General features: G+C 42.2%; 1 protein-coding gene across 9 annotated transcripts in view; it reads left to right on the top strand.

Annotated features, from left to right (window-relative positions):
- Positions 1-13,675, top strand: part of TBC1D1 (TBC1 domain family member 1) — a 246,739-nt gene that overhangs the window by 198,011 nt on the left and 35,053 nt on the right. For all 9 annotated transcript variants that reach the window (XM_033213957.1, XM_033213953.1, XM_033213956.1 and 6 more), the window contains 2 exons: positions 4,869-5,030; positions 11,586-11,744. In XM_033213957.1, the coding sequence (XP_033069848.1) occupies positions 4,869-5,030; positions 11,586-11,744 (321 nt within the window). The remainder of the gene's footprint in view (positions 1-4,868; positions 5,031-11,585; positions 11,745-13,675) is intronic.

Consider the following 13,675-nt stretch of genomic DNA (forward strand, 5'->3'; position numbering starts at 1 on the left):
AAAGTCATTAAGACACCAAATCTGAGGAATAAGCTCCCGAGAATGTGTTGCATTCCGTAAGTTTCAGTTGCATAGCTAGTGTCATAGTGGGTGGACAGACGTTCTCTGTGCATGTCCATATGATACTTGTGAGTTACGACAACACTGTGTACCAGCAACGTAGTTTCTGCAGTTGAAAAGTACGAATTCATAGAATGTAAAGAGATAGTATCTATATCTTTTGACTGAAAACAGAAAATGAAATATAAAGGAATAAGACCTTTCGATATGAAAGTAGCCCCACAGTTGGAATAGGCTAGTAAGCTTTCCAATATGCAGTTTTGAAGCTGAGAAAGATGGGTCCTCCCATCAGGGTCCTGTGGAAGGTGATAGCACACTGGGGGGTGTTTAGAGCAGGTGAGTGCTGTTTTCTTCCAATCCAGTTTTTCTGCCGCTTTTTTGTGTGTTCATGAAAGTAATTCTAAAAGCAGATGTCTAAAAGATGTTTGATAGCGATGGCATTACTACAAGAGTCATCAGTTAAATAACAGTTCGGGAGCACAGCAGTTATATTCACGTGCATCTTGGGATTTTTGTTGAAGAGGAAAAAGGCAGTTATGCTCATCACGTAGGTCATAAACTTTAATGCCAATACTGGCCAATCTTCTTGCAAATGACAGCCCTGTAAAATCAGGGCATAGCTATAAAATGGGAATGGTGCTCACAGCTGGCTTCTTGGGAATGTGCTGAGGACAACTGTAATTGGTGAGGAGAAATTAGTATGCCACAAAAGCAGAATACATTCTGCTGTGCAAACAATGATCAGACAGACTAGAATGAACAGGCAAGAGTTTCCTAAGGTTACCTGGAACCCCTTGCCAGGTGTTGCATTAAGTTTACTGGCCCTTGCCAACATTCTTCGAATGCTTCCTCATTTCATCTGGCTTCTTGGCAGTGTTCAGTTTTTGTGGTCTTTTATTTTTACTGTTTGACTTCGTTTCTCTTCTTAGCTCTATAATGGTCAACATGTGTTTATCTCTGTGGTGAAAACACAATAAACTTGCTTAATATAATGTTGGAAGCATTAATCCGTTGTATTAGTATGTATAGGACCTGGATTGCTGATAAAAAAATATCCAGCAATAAGAGCCTGATTACTTAAAAATATTTAGTAAGTTTTGTCGGGGTGGATTAGGGGCAGGGCAGAACTTTTACATTAAATATAGATGCAAGATTTGATAAGAATCAGCCAGCGTGTACAGTAAGTCTTCACTTCATGTTACCAATAGGTTCATGGAAACTGCAAATTTAAGCAAAATGATGTGTAATGAAACAAAGGTTTCATTGATAAATATTTGTCAGTAAACCAAAAGTTTATTGATAAAAACAAGAGTTAAGTTCCTGTGGCATATTTCTGGGCACAAAAACATCCCCAAACTTCTAAATAAAGACGCAAGACACTTCTAATATTAAATATTGATGTAAACGTGAGATATGTAAACATTTAAGCAAGATTAATACAAATAAGATAATTATTTACTTGGCACAGTGGCTCACTCCTATAATCCCAGCACTTTGGGAGGCCGAGGCAAGCAGATCACCTGAGGTCAGGAGTTCAAGACTAGCCTGGCCAATGTGGTGAAACCCCGTCTGTACTATAATTACAAAAAAAAGTAGCGAGGCATGGTGGTGCACGCCTGTAATCCCAGCTACTTGGGAGGCTGAGGCAGGAGAATCTCTTGAACCCAGGAGATGAAGGTTGCAGTGAGCCAAAATGGTGCCACTGCACTCCAGCCTGGGCAACACAGTGAGACTCCATCTTAAAAAAAAAAAAAAGAAGTAATTATTTTTCCACTTATTCCACTTCAGGGTCTCAGGTGGCCAGAACCTATCCCTACAGCTTGGGGTGCAAGGCGGGAACCAGCCCTGGACTGAATGCCATCCCATCTCGGGGTGACACATACACACACATGCACACACACACATACACACTCAGACTGGGACCATGTAGACATACTGATTAACCTAATGTATGCATCTTTGGGATGTGGGAGGAAACTGGAGCACTTGGAGAAAACCCACACAGATATGAAGAGGAACACAAACTCAGCACAGACAATGGCCCCGGGCTAAGAATTCGTTTTTTTCTTATCAACATTATAACAAAGCGACACTGAGCACAAAGACATTATTTGAGGACCTGCTGTACTATGTACTTAGAGAGATAGGCCTTCTATTGTGAGTTTGTTTTTTCTCCCTTCTTAAAGGAAGGTTAAATTGCATCTGAGATAGCTCTTGAAATTAATCAGGGGTTCAAGCTGACTTGCATACTCTTTGGGAAAGAATTTAGAAGAATGTGTATGAGGAAGTTCTTCCTACGGTTAAGCCTATTTCCTGACTTGAATGGATGAATCAAATATTTTTTACTATTCTAGAAGCATTGCATCCTGGAAAGAACCACACTATGTCATCTCAGTCTACCTCACTCCATTGTAGGCACTTGGAAGCAGAAGTTGTGATTTCTCCAAAATTAGACAGCTGATTTTCAGTGGTGTTAGAACTAAAACCATTGCCTCTCTTTGAAGCCACCAGTCCTCTGCTGTCCTCCTTTGCAAAGCCATTTTTCCCTTTTTTTTTTTTTTTTTTTTTGAGACAGAGTTTCGCTCTTGTTGCTTAAGCTGGAGTGCAGTGGCGCAATCTCAGCTCACTGCAACGTCTGTCTTCTGGGTTCAAGCGATTCTCCTGCCTTAGCCTCCTGAGTAGCTGGGATTACAAGCACCCACCACCATACCCAGCTAATTAGTAGTAGTAGTAGTAGTACTAGTAGTAGTAGTAGTAGTAGTAGTGATGGGGTTTCACCATGTTGGCCAGGCCGGTCTTGAACTCCTGACCTCAGGTGATCCTCCCACGTTGGCCTCCCAAAGTTCTGGGATTACAGGCATGAGCCACTGCACCCACCCAGCCCATTTTTCCATATTTTTGAATGAAGATGTGAGCAGCCTAACGCAAGATCGCAACGTGTGATTCAATACAGCCATGGCTAATTCATATAACTCAGCATTTTATGCTTTACTAAGATTAAAATGATGTGATAACATTAAATTTTAAATTACAGTTGATGTTTTTTATTTAAAAAACATTTTTCTTAGTTATATAATACATGATGGTTTAAAAATCAGATATTGAGTGCAGTTCTTCTAAAATCTCTGCAGGTGTAGGGGTCATTTAATTGCTGAGCCTCCCATCCTCTTAGCTTTCCATTCTGAGCTTTCAAGAGATGATGGCAGCTGGCAAGACAGTTTTGTCTGGGAAAGCCATTGTTAACAGAGCAGAACTGGGGATGGAGCAGCCGTAGCCCACCCTCCAGAGTAGGCACAAATCAGACCTGAACGTTATCACAAAGTCCAAGTTGGCTCAGACCTTTATGTTAAATCATAATAAATATTTTAGAGAACTTTGTTGCAAATTTACATTTGATCTCAGTCCACAAGCTTATAAACCACATGGGTGTGGGGGGTCTTATTTAATATTGTGAACAGCTGGGCCCTGTATCTGAAGTTCTTGCCCTGCAGCCTGGGTGTTTGTTGTAGTTCTGTACCATCTGCCTTGGTTGATAAGGCATTTTGGAGGCCACTGATTTTAGGCAGCAGTGTTGTTAGGATACTGAAACAGCAGGATGTTCATGAATTGAGCCTTTTCAGCTAACTCTTCTGGCCAGTTCTTTCTGGCTGTGTGAAGTTGTGATGACTTCAGAGCAGGATGCTCATGTTGCCTGCTGGGCTCTGTTAGGGTGGCCAGATGTGCTTGTAGCAGCCTTACTGCCAGAGGAACATACGTTGGCCTCCAAAGCCCAGTGCTGCCGCCAGTTGCTGTGCAGCAAGGCTAGCCCCAAACCTGATTTGCTGTAAGGATTAGCTCAACTCTAGTGGCATTTGTTGTGTTTTCTCATATCCCAAATCACAGCCCCCAAAAAAAACTAGCGTTGACATTTTTTAAAAATGTGAACCCTAGAGATATAGGGAATTGTTTAACAGGACCTTAGAAATGTATTCATCAGAGTATGAGGGAAAAGATTAAAGATGGTAGATGGAAAACCATAAAAGCTGAGAGGAAGGCAGCACTGGGCCTAGAGTCGCTTGGCTTCCCTCTAGCTAGTAAATAACTAGGACCAAATCACTTGATCTTCTGAACTTCAGTTTCTGTCACCATGAAATGAGAGATTGGGTCCAGGAATCAATGTAAATTGTCAATTTAACATTTCCCTTTATTGATATTATTCCCCCCTGGGTTTGATAATTTAGTTATAATTCTTCATGCAGCTTTAGGTTGAGTAAGTTTGGTGGGAAACAGTAGCTCTCTTCATATATTTGAGAGATGTCATTTGAGAGGGGTAGATTTATTCAGTTTAGCTCCAAGAAGCAGAAATGGGACTAATGGTAGAAGCTACTAAACAGAGGTTTGGCTCGAAATGAGAAGACTATCTTTAGAGTGCCTCTCCTAGTTTAGATGAAAAAAGTTGCATCAAGTTCTAACCATGCTAGTCATCGGGAATTTTATTAATAACACATAGCTCCTGTCCTGGGATGGCTCATGGTTTGATAGGGGTAAGATGGAAAAAATTGGGCAGATGTGGGTTGTGTCTTAGGAGTAGAGCCCACAGAGTACATTGGGAGTGAGGGGTAAGAGAAATCACATACCTCCTAGGTTTTTAGCATTTTCCAAAACAAAGAAAATGGGTAGAGGCATGGACAGTGACTTATATTTAGATGCGTTAAGCCGGTTGTAACTTCTTGACATCTCAGCAGGATAGCAGGTAGGCAGCCATGTTGTGTAATGGAAGTTCCATAGCTGTAGCCTTTACTAATGCGCTCCGGAATGGTCTCTTCCAGCCTCCGAAAATGATTTGCTGAACAAACGCCTGAAGCTCGATTATGAAGAAATTACTCCCTGTCTTAAAGAAGTAACTACAGTGTGGGAAAAGATGCTTAGCACTCCAGGAAGATCAAAAATTAAGTTTGACATGGAAAAAATGCACTCGGCTGTTGGGCAAGGTAAGCTTCATTGGGAAGCATCTAGTCAACCTCACCCCTCATTGGTGATTGGGGAGAAGTGTGGAATAAAAAAATTTTAAGTCTAATTTTAGTGGCCATCTCCCTTCTTTTCATCACATCTTAATCTATTTCTAGATACCTTACTTAATAGACATGAGTTTTACCACCTTTCATGGTTCCTCTTAATTAAAATTTCCAGAAGGCCAGGAAATGGGAAGACAGGAACACCCAAGGGCTTGCTTCATTACCTATAAACTGGATAATGATTCGATGATATACTTTGAATTATAAACTAGAAACTAATTGTATGCCTTGTCTCTGGGTATTCTAGGGAGACAACATAGTGTGTGGAGCACAGACCTCAGACAGGTGGTCTTGGGCTTAAATCTCAGCCCTGCCACTTACTTTGCAGTGTGATCTTAGACAAATGCCTCACCCTCTCTGAGCTTCAGTTTCCACAAGTGTAAGATGTGGGTGCAGACAGTGAATGTTGTGAGGAGCACACAACATGTGTCTGCTATATTGTAAGGCCTTAGAGAGCGGGCAGGATTCACTGTTTTTTCAGTGAGATCTGCCATCCCAGACTGTTACTGGTCCAAGAAGACGTAAGTACAGAACTTGAGACTTAAGTATTTGGAAATGTTTCCATGTTTCCAGCAATTTGACACAGTGATCCTAATTTAAAATGTGGACTTAACATTTTGTTCATCTGTTTTTTTTTTTATTTTGTTTTTTTACTAATTTATTTTTACTGTATTGTATAAAAATATTAGCCTGTAGTAGATTGGAAAATTTTAAAAAAGAAAAAACAATTGATGCTTCACAGATAGTTTGAGAACCACTATTTTGGAGCTTACCTTCAGTCATTATCAGTGTTCTAGTCAAACAATGATTCCTTTAAAAATATATGTTAATGTCTTCTGGCAAGAGTAAAAGCCTGAGTCTAATCTGATTCTGCACTACTGAGTTCTTGTTGAGCTTATCATAAATAACCAGGTGTTTTGAATAAGGGTTTCAAATATGTATAAAATGAGTTTTTCCTGACTTTATCAGTTGTATAGTGGAAAAACATTGTATATGCATTTTTTTTTTTTTTTTTTTTGAGATGGAGTTTCACTCTTGTTGCCCAGGCTGGAGTGCAGTGGGGCGATCTTGGCTCACTGCACCCCCTGTCTGCCAGGTTCAAGCTATTCTCTGGCCTCAGCCTCCTGAGTAGCTGGGATTACAGGTGCCTGTCACCATGCCTGGCTAATTTTTTGTGTTTTTAGTAGAGACGGGTTTTCACCGTGTTGGCAAGGCTGGTCTCGAACTCCGGACCTCAGGTGATCCGCCCACCTCGGCCTCCCAAAGTGCTGGGATTACAGGTGTGAGCCACTGCGCCCGGCCTGCATATGCATTTTTCATCTCTAGGAGCATTAATGGAACAAAGCAGTGTTTTCTACTATAGTCTTTTAGGCATTTTTAACCTTTTCTGAATTTTGACGTCGATTTTAGTAATCATGGGTAGCTATTGTTCGTTACACCTTTTCCTTTTCTATGGATAAGGAAACTTGGGCTTAGAGCACTTGAGTAGTGGCTCAGGGCCACAGAGCTGGGTTCACACCACTGTACTGCACTGCCTCCTGTTGAACAGGCTCTCCAGGTGCTTTTCTCAGAACATGCATGCAGTGGTGAAGACCGAAGCTCTGGATCGACAGCAGCTTTCAATGTGACTTTGGCAGGTACCCTCTTTCTGGGCTCTTGCCTCCTTGCTGATAGAATGAGAGCCTTTCACCGAGCAGAGGATCTTGGAGCTCTCTTCCAGTTCTAGTGTTCCTTGCACCTGTACTTGTTTCTTGAGGTTTACCTTTACACCAAATGACCCCAAATTGCTGTTTTGAAAAGGAAGAAGCAGAGAAAAGAATGAGTCTGTTCTTCCCCCACTCACAGTTGCCTAGATGATCGCCTTCAGGTGTCTGCTTCTGCGAGAGGCAGATTGCCTGGGTCTGTGACAGCTATTCCAAATATTTGAGCTTCTTAGAAGCCTGGCACCTGGATATTTGTTTTTCACTGGGCATATTATGTGGGGGCTAATAGAAATACTCTAGGAATCTGGACCCTGGGTAGTGAAAGTTGGGCACAGATGATTGAGCATTCTGTATACTGGAGTGAGCTAAGGCTGACCTGCAATTTCCTTATGTATTGCCTGACTTTGCCACATCACTTTTTACTGCAGAAGCTCTAACCATAAAGGGGGCTTTGTCAGTCAGGTGGTTTTTAACACAGTAAGATTTAACAACTCCAGACAAATGACGGCGGTCTATTTTGTGGCTCAGAATAAAAATGTGAATCTAAAAATTGGAATCACATCTTTGACCTTTGAAGTAGAGGCCAACTCAGCTCAGAGACCTTGAAAGAGAGGACAGTTGTTTGGATTAAGAGGCCTTTCCTCATAGTGACATAAAAGACCCTGAAGTGATGGAAATAAAGGAATTTATAAAATTTTCCCAGTTAAAATTGGATAAGGGGCCAGGATTAGGGTATCGATTTAGGAGAAGATAACATAATCCCATGACATTACAGATAATTCAGTTTAGTTCACGCCAGAATGATTTCTCTAAAGATAACTGGATAGAACCGTATAAGCTGGAATGTATTTTTTAGGAATGGGATTGCAGAGTGGCTGCCTGAGCTGCTGATAGGAAGGGCCAGATGCAAACTCTGCTTGCCTTTGACCCAGCAATGCCATTTATAGAAACTTACTCTAGAAACTAATCAGCCAAAAGTGTACTGCAGTAAGAAGAATGCTTATTGTGGCATTGTTTAATAGTCAAAACAAAACGAAAAACCCAACCATGTGACTATCTCATGTCATATTCCTTGAAAAAGACACCGTAAGTAGATCTGTATTTACTGATGTAAAAGATGGCTAAGTTGTTAAATGAAGAGAGTACAGCATAGTCTCCAGTACAGTTGATATTTCCATGTGTGTATACATGGAAAAACACCCATGATGCAGGTATCCAGGTTATAGGCAGGATGACCATAGAGCCCAGTTCACCTGGCATAGCCCTGGTTTATGACTCCTGTCCTGGCAAAATTATTAATAGCCTTCCTCCCTTTCACTTTCAAAAGCTTCCTGCTTTGGATGGTAAAGATATGCTCATTCTAGGTATGGGTAGTTTTTCACTTTCTTCTTTATACCTCTTGCATTTCAGAGGTTTTTTTTGCCCCACTTTTAAACAGTGTATATTATTTCTTAAGTGAGTAAGAAGCTATTTTCATGGGGGATGGAGGAACGGCCTCCTGCCCACCCAGACCCTGCCTGCAAGCCCTAGGTGGGCTCCACTGCCAGGTTTCTCTTGGGTTAGGAGTGGGCAGCACCACGGTGGAGGAGGTGTTCCAGACCATTCTTAGCAAAAACATTGGGTCTAACCTACATGATCCTATGCTTTAAATTACAGAATCTAAGCTTACTCCTGAATACCACAATATCTGGTACTGTCCAGTGACACAGCCAATATTCTTTTCTTCCAAAAAATAAAGGTCTGATAAGACAATGGGAATGATTTAGTAATAGGAAATTGGACATTTCATAACTTGGGAAAATTTCCCAGTTTGAGAAAAAGTATTTTGTGAAAAAAAGCCCCACTATAAATCACTTATGCTGACTGTTTTCTAGCCCACATTTACTTCTCGTCAGCGTTTGAAGTATTTCTGGGTAGGGTGTGTGTGTGTGTGTATGGTCCCAAGATCTATCTATGAGCTGGAATAGCAGAGAGGGAGACAAGAAATAGAGTAATAGTAGAAAGCAGATATCAGGGTATATTTTTTTCCTGTTCCTACCATAACAAGTTACTACAGAAATGGTGACTAAAACAACAGAAATTCTTCTCTCAGTGTTCTGGAGGCCATAGCTCCAAAACCATGCTGTCAGCCTGTCTGCACTTGGCCTCCTCCAGCTTCCTAGACTTGTGGCCACGGCACTCCAGCCTCTGCCTCCTTGGTCACATTGATTCTCTTTCTCATCTCCTCCTCTGCGTGTCTGTTATAAGGATGCTTGTCACTGGATATAGGGCCCACCTGGATAATCCAGGATGCTCTCCTCCTCCCAACGTCCTTATTTAACTCTGTCTGCAAAGAAGGTAACATTCACAAGAAGCGCCAGGTATTAGGAAGTGAACACATCTTTTTTGAGGGGCCACCATTCAACTCACTCTACAGGGTCATTATATTAATGCTGAGATAAAATTATAGAATGTATAGGATGTGGTCATGGTTGACAGGGGCCCTGTATTTCTTCTACAGGGCAACTTAAAAAAAAAAAAAAAACCTGATATTTGAAAGGGAAAGAAGAAAGTACTTACTACACAGTAAGTATTTCTAAGAGGTGGCCCAGTGAGACTTTTGAATCTGTTAATAAAATGATTACTATTTGGTTCAAATCCACAGATAGTTATTTTATCATTCTTTGCAAGATAGGAACACAAAATATTTTTTCTGTAGTCCCCATTTGAGTAGCAGCCTTATTTGACGTTTCTGACATGGAGAACACCAAGAGAAAATGGCAGTCAGCATTCCTGGGCTGTCACTCACTGGCCTAATGACCTGGGGCAAGGGACCTGTTCTCCCTGCCTCTCTTTTCTTTACCATGAGGATAATCATGTTTCCCTTAGAAGGTTATGAGGATGATATGGACCAATATACATAATGTGCGTGGAATGGTGATGGTGCATAGTGGCCTCGCAATAAGTGCTATCTGCTGCTGCTACCTTGCCAGAGCAGAAACTTCTTCCAAAGGTGGCCAGAGACGGAAACCGGAGAAACCATCCTCCTGGGCAGGCTGTTTGAGTGGCAGGTCAGGGTACAAAGCGGCCACTTTTTTTCCTGGATGGGAAGAAAGATCAGTGCCTAACTCGGAGGCTTCCCTTCTCCCAAGAGACGAGAAAGACTTGGCGTTTTATTCTTCAGTCTTCTTGCTCTCCCCATTTCTACCTTTTTGGCCTTGTAATAGCTGAGTAATGAGCTAAAGAATTTTGGTTCAAAACTGTCACCTTTTAAAATTAAATTTGCCCTAAATAACATCCTTGACTTTAAGAGAACTTTTTAAAGTTTTAGACATTTTCAATCACTATGAGTATTCAAATTAATCACATATAAAGCATTAGGTAGAGGCTCTTGGACATTTTCTGCTTTTAGAGCTTTGTTGGATGTTCACATGGCAACGTCTGTGCAGTCACTTCCTACCCAGCCTCTGGGCCCTTCTTGCAGCTTATCTTGCAGAAAGAAGCCTCGTCAGAATTCCAGAATCTCAGCTGTGATTAGCTTACTCCACCTCAACTCAGAAATATGCATGGTTCCCTGGGGCTACCAAACACGGGGCAGGTTTCTTGCCGTCAATTTTGTCTCTGACAATAACCCTTCCAGCCTTCTTGCCAGCTGCTCTCTTCCACGTGCACCCTTGTGCCTGAGGCAAACTGAATCACTCTCGGTTCCTTCTCTCTGGTTGCACTTTTCTCTTCCTTTTCCCTCGTCCTTAAGGCTTGGTTCAAATTGATTGCTCAGTTGGAAATGAGCAAACGATTGCAAGGACAGAAAACCAAACACCGCATGTTCTCACTCATAGGTGGGAATTGAACAATGAGAACACTTGGACACAGGGAAGGCAACGGCACACACCGGGGCCTGTCGTGGGGTGGGGGAGGGGAGAGGGATAGCATTATGAGATATACCTAATGTAAATGACGAGTTAATGGGTGCAGCACACCAACATGGCACATGTATACATATGTAACAAACCTGCATGTTGTGCACGTGTACCCTAGAACTTAAAGTATAATTAAAAAAAAAAAAGAAATGAGCCAGCTTATCTTTCATCTGAGCTCTACTTCCTTTTGTTTCTCTCTTGTTTCTGAGATCACATCTTACGTGACAGTTTTTCATACTTGGCCTTATTTCCCTAGAATGTCATTAATTGGCACCAGGTTGGAGCTCAGGTCATATTCTTTACTCCTTGCAGAGTCTGACAGGGTCAGAACATGACAACACGTTTGAGAAGTGAGAAGAAAGGAGGAAGGGGCCAGGGAAGTGAGGGGAGAATAGGGGGTGGAAGTAGGGGAAGAAGCAAATAGTTGCCTCCCTTCTGTTCTTATGCTGTTAATTAATAATGAAACCAGTGGCCAGGCACGATGGCTTATCCCTGTAATCCCAGGACTTTGGAGGCTGAGGCAGGAGTATCGCTTGAGCAGTCAGGAGTTTGAGACAAGCCTGGATAGCATAGTGAGATCCTGTCTCTACAAAAATAAAAAATTAGCCAGGCATGGTGGTGGGCACCTATGATTTCAGCTACTCGGGAGCTGAGGTGGGAGGATCATTTGAGCCCAGGAGGTTGAGGCTGCATGAGATGTGAGTGGGCCTCTGCACTCCAGCTTGGATGACAAAGCCAGACTCTGTCTCACAAAAAAAAAAGGGGGGGAACGTGAATTTGGATAAATGGAACGTGAAACACAATTCATTTTTATTATTAAGTTGTATTCGGTGCATAAATTATCTCCATATCTTCTCCCCCTTTTAAAGGTGTGCCACGTCATCACCGAGGTGAAATCTGGAAATTTCTAGCTGAGCAATTCCACCTTAAACACCAGTTTCCCAGCAAACAGCAACCAAAGGATGTGCCATACAAAGAACTCTTAAAGCAGTTGACTTCCCAGCAGCATGCGATTCTTATTGACCTGGGTAAGTCTGTGCCATCGATTGGAGATGACAATGGAAGTTTCACTCACATGAAAAATCTGAAGAGAGTGTCCAAGTTATTTATTGACCTGCCTTTAGGTTTAGCAATCAAAATTTACTACTGAGATTTTTAATTTAAAAAGCCCTAGGGTAATCACAGGTGTCGTCTTCAAGCATATAAAAATCTCTGTATTTTCACTGGGTAGCTTGTTAACTTTGCTTGGCATGAAGGGAGGGTGTTCATTAAAGCTGCAGTCATAATTGTGGTTCAGTCCAGTAACTCAAATATTGATAGGAGTTTTTATAGTCAACTGAAGGAACATCCTGGAAAACGTATGGATGTTCAGAACCGAGGCTTGGTTTAATTACAGGAGCCACTCCCTCGTTTTTACTGCTTACAAACAGAATTCATCAGAAAAATCGTAGAAAGCAGTTTGTGTGTGTGCCTTAGATGATTTTATTTTGGAAACTGGGTGGCACCTTGTCTCTTGAATAATTTATAAAATATGAAGATGGGAACAATGTACAATCAGCCCTCCATGTCTATGGGTTCTGAATGTGGGGACTCAACCTCAGATGGAAAGTATTTGGGAAGAAAAATGAATGAAAACTAAACAATAATATAGATTTTAAAATATAGTAACTGTCTCTGTAGGGTTTACGTTGTATTATGTGTTATAAGTAATCTAGAGATGATTTAAAGTATGTGGGAGGATGTGGCTGGGCGGCGACTCACAACTATAATCCCAGCACTTTGGGAGGCCGAGGCGGGCGGATCACGATGTCAGGAGAACGAGAGCATCCTGGCTAACACGGTGAAACCCTGTCTCTACTAAAAATAAAAAAAAATTAGCCAGGCGTGGTGGCAGGCACCTGTGGTCCCAGCTATTCGGGAGGCTGAGGCAGGAGAATGGCGTGAACCCGGGAGGCGGAGCTTGCAATGAGCTGAGATCATGCCACTGCACTCCAGCCTGGGTGACAGAGCAAGACTCTGTCTCAAAAAAAAAAAATGTGTATGGGAGGATGTGCACAGGTTATATGCAAACATGACACCATCTTATAGAAGGGCCTTGAGCACCATGGATTTTGGTATCTTTGGGGACTCCTACAACCTATCCCCTGTGGATGCCAAGGGATGACTGTATTGGATAGATTTGCAGTTGCCACTGTGAAGAACTTGTTGAACTGGCATGTGATTATGATGCACAGAGAGCCCTCCTGACTTGTCATTGGCCATGCACAGGGTCAGGTGGCAATGTGGTCCTTTTTGCCTGCTACCTGTCACCCAGGCTGCTGTTTCTGCTGGTGGTGAGCTAGCTCGATGTGGCGGGAGTTTGGCCCTGCTGCTTTTAGAGCATGTGGCCCTGCTTCCAGAATACCTGTTCTGGTTGCAGCTGCTGCTGCTGAAGGCTCCACAGGGCACTCAGTGCTTTGGGGCCCTGCAGTGGCTGCATCAGGCAGTATGAAGTCCTTTCCTCTCAAGCCACATAGGTAGCCTTAAATGTGAGTTTCATAACCCTTAAGGTTATTCTTTAGCTTAAATGTCATCTCTGAGAAACTGTCCCTGACTGTGGTCTCCTCTCCCACCTCAAGACTGGATGAGGTGTCCTGCTAAGCCCCCTGTAGCACCCCACAGTCTCCCCATGGTGCGTATCACATTTTTCATCGTCACCGTTGTCTGCTTATTATCATCACTGCTGGTACCTAACTTCACCTTGGGCCAAATGTTGTGCAAAGGGACTTAAACTCCTTTCTTTAATCCTTACAACATGATCAGGTATATGTTGTTCTGCTTCTCTTTAGAGTTGAGAAAATAAAAACAGAGAGGTTATGTAACTTGCTGAAAGTGACACAGCCAATTTGCTGCTAATCAGTGTGACTTTGGAAACTGCACTGTTTTTCAACTTTTATTTTAGATTCCAGGAGTGTGTGTG

The sequence above is a fragment of the Trachypithecus francoisi genome, unplaced genomic scaffold (assembly GCF_009764315.1).
Source record: "Trachypithecus francoisi isolate TF-2019V2 unplaced genomic scaffold, Tfra_2.0 Lachesis_group1, whole genome shotgun sequence".
In the NCBI taxonomy this organism is placed as follows: domain Eukaryota; kingdom Metazoa; phylum Chordata; class Mammalia; order Primates; family Cercopithecidae; genus Trachypithecus; species Trachypithecus francoisi.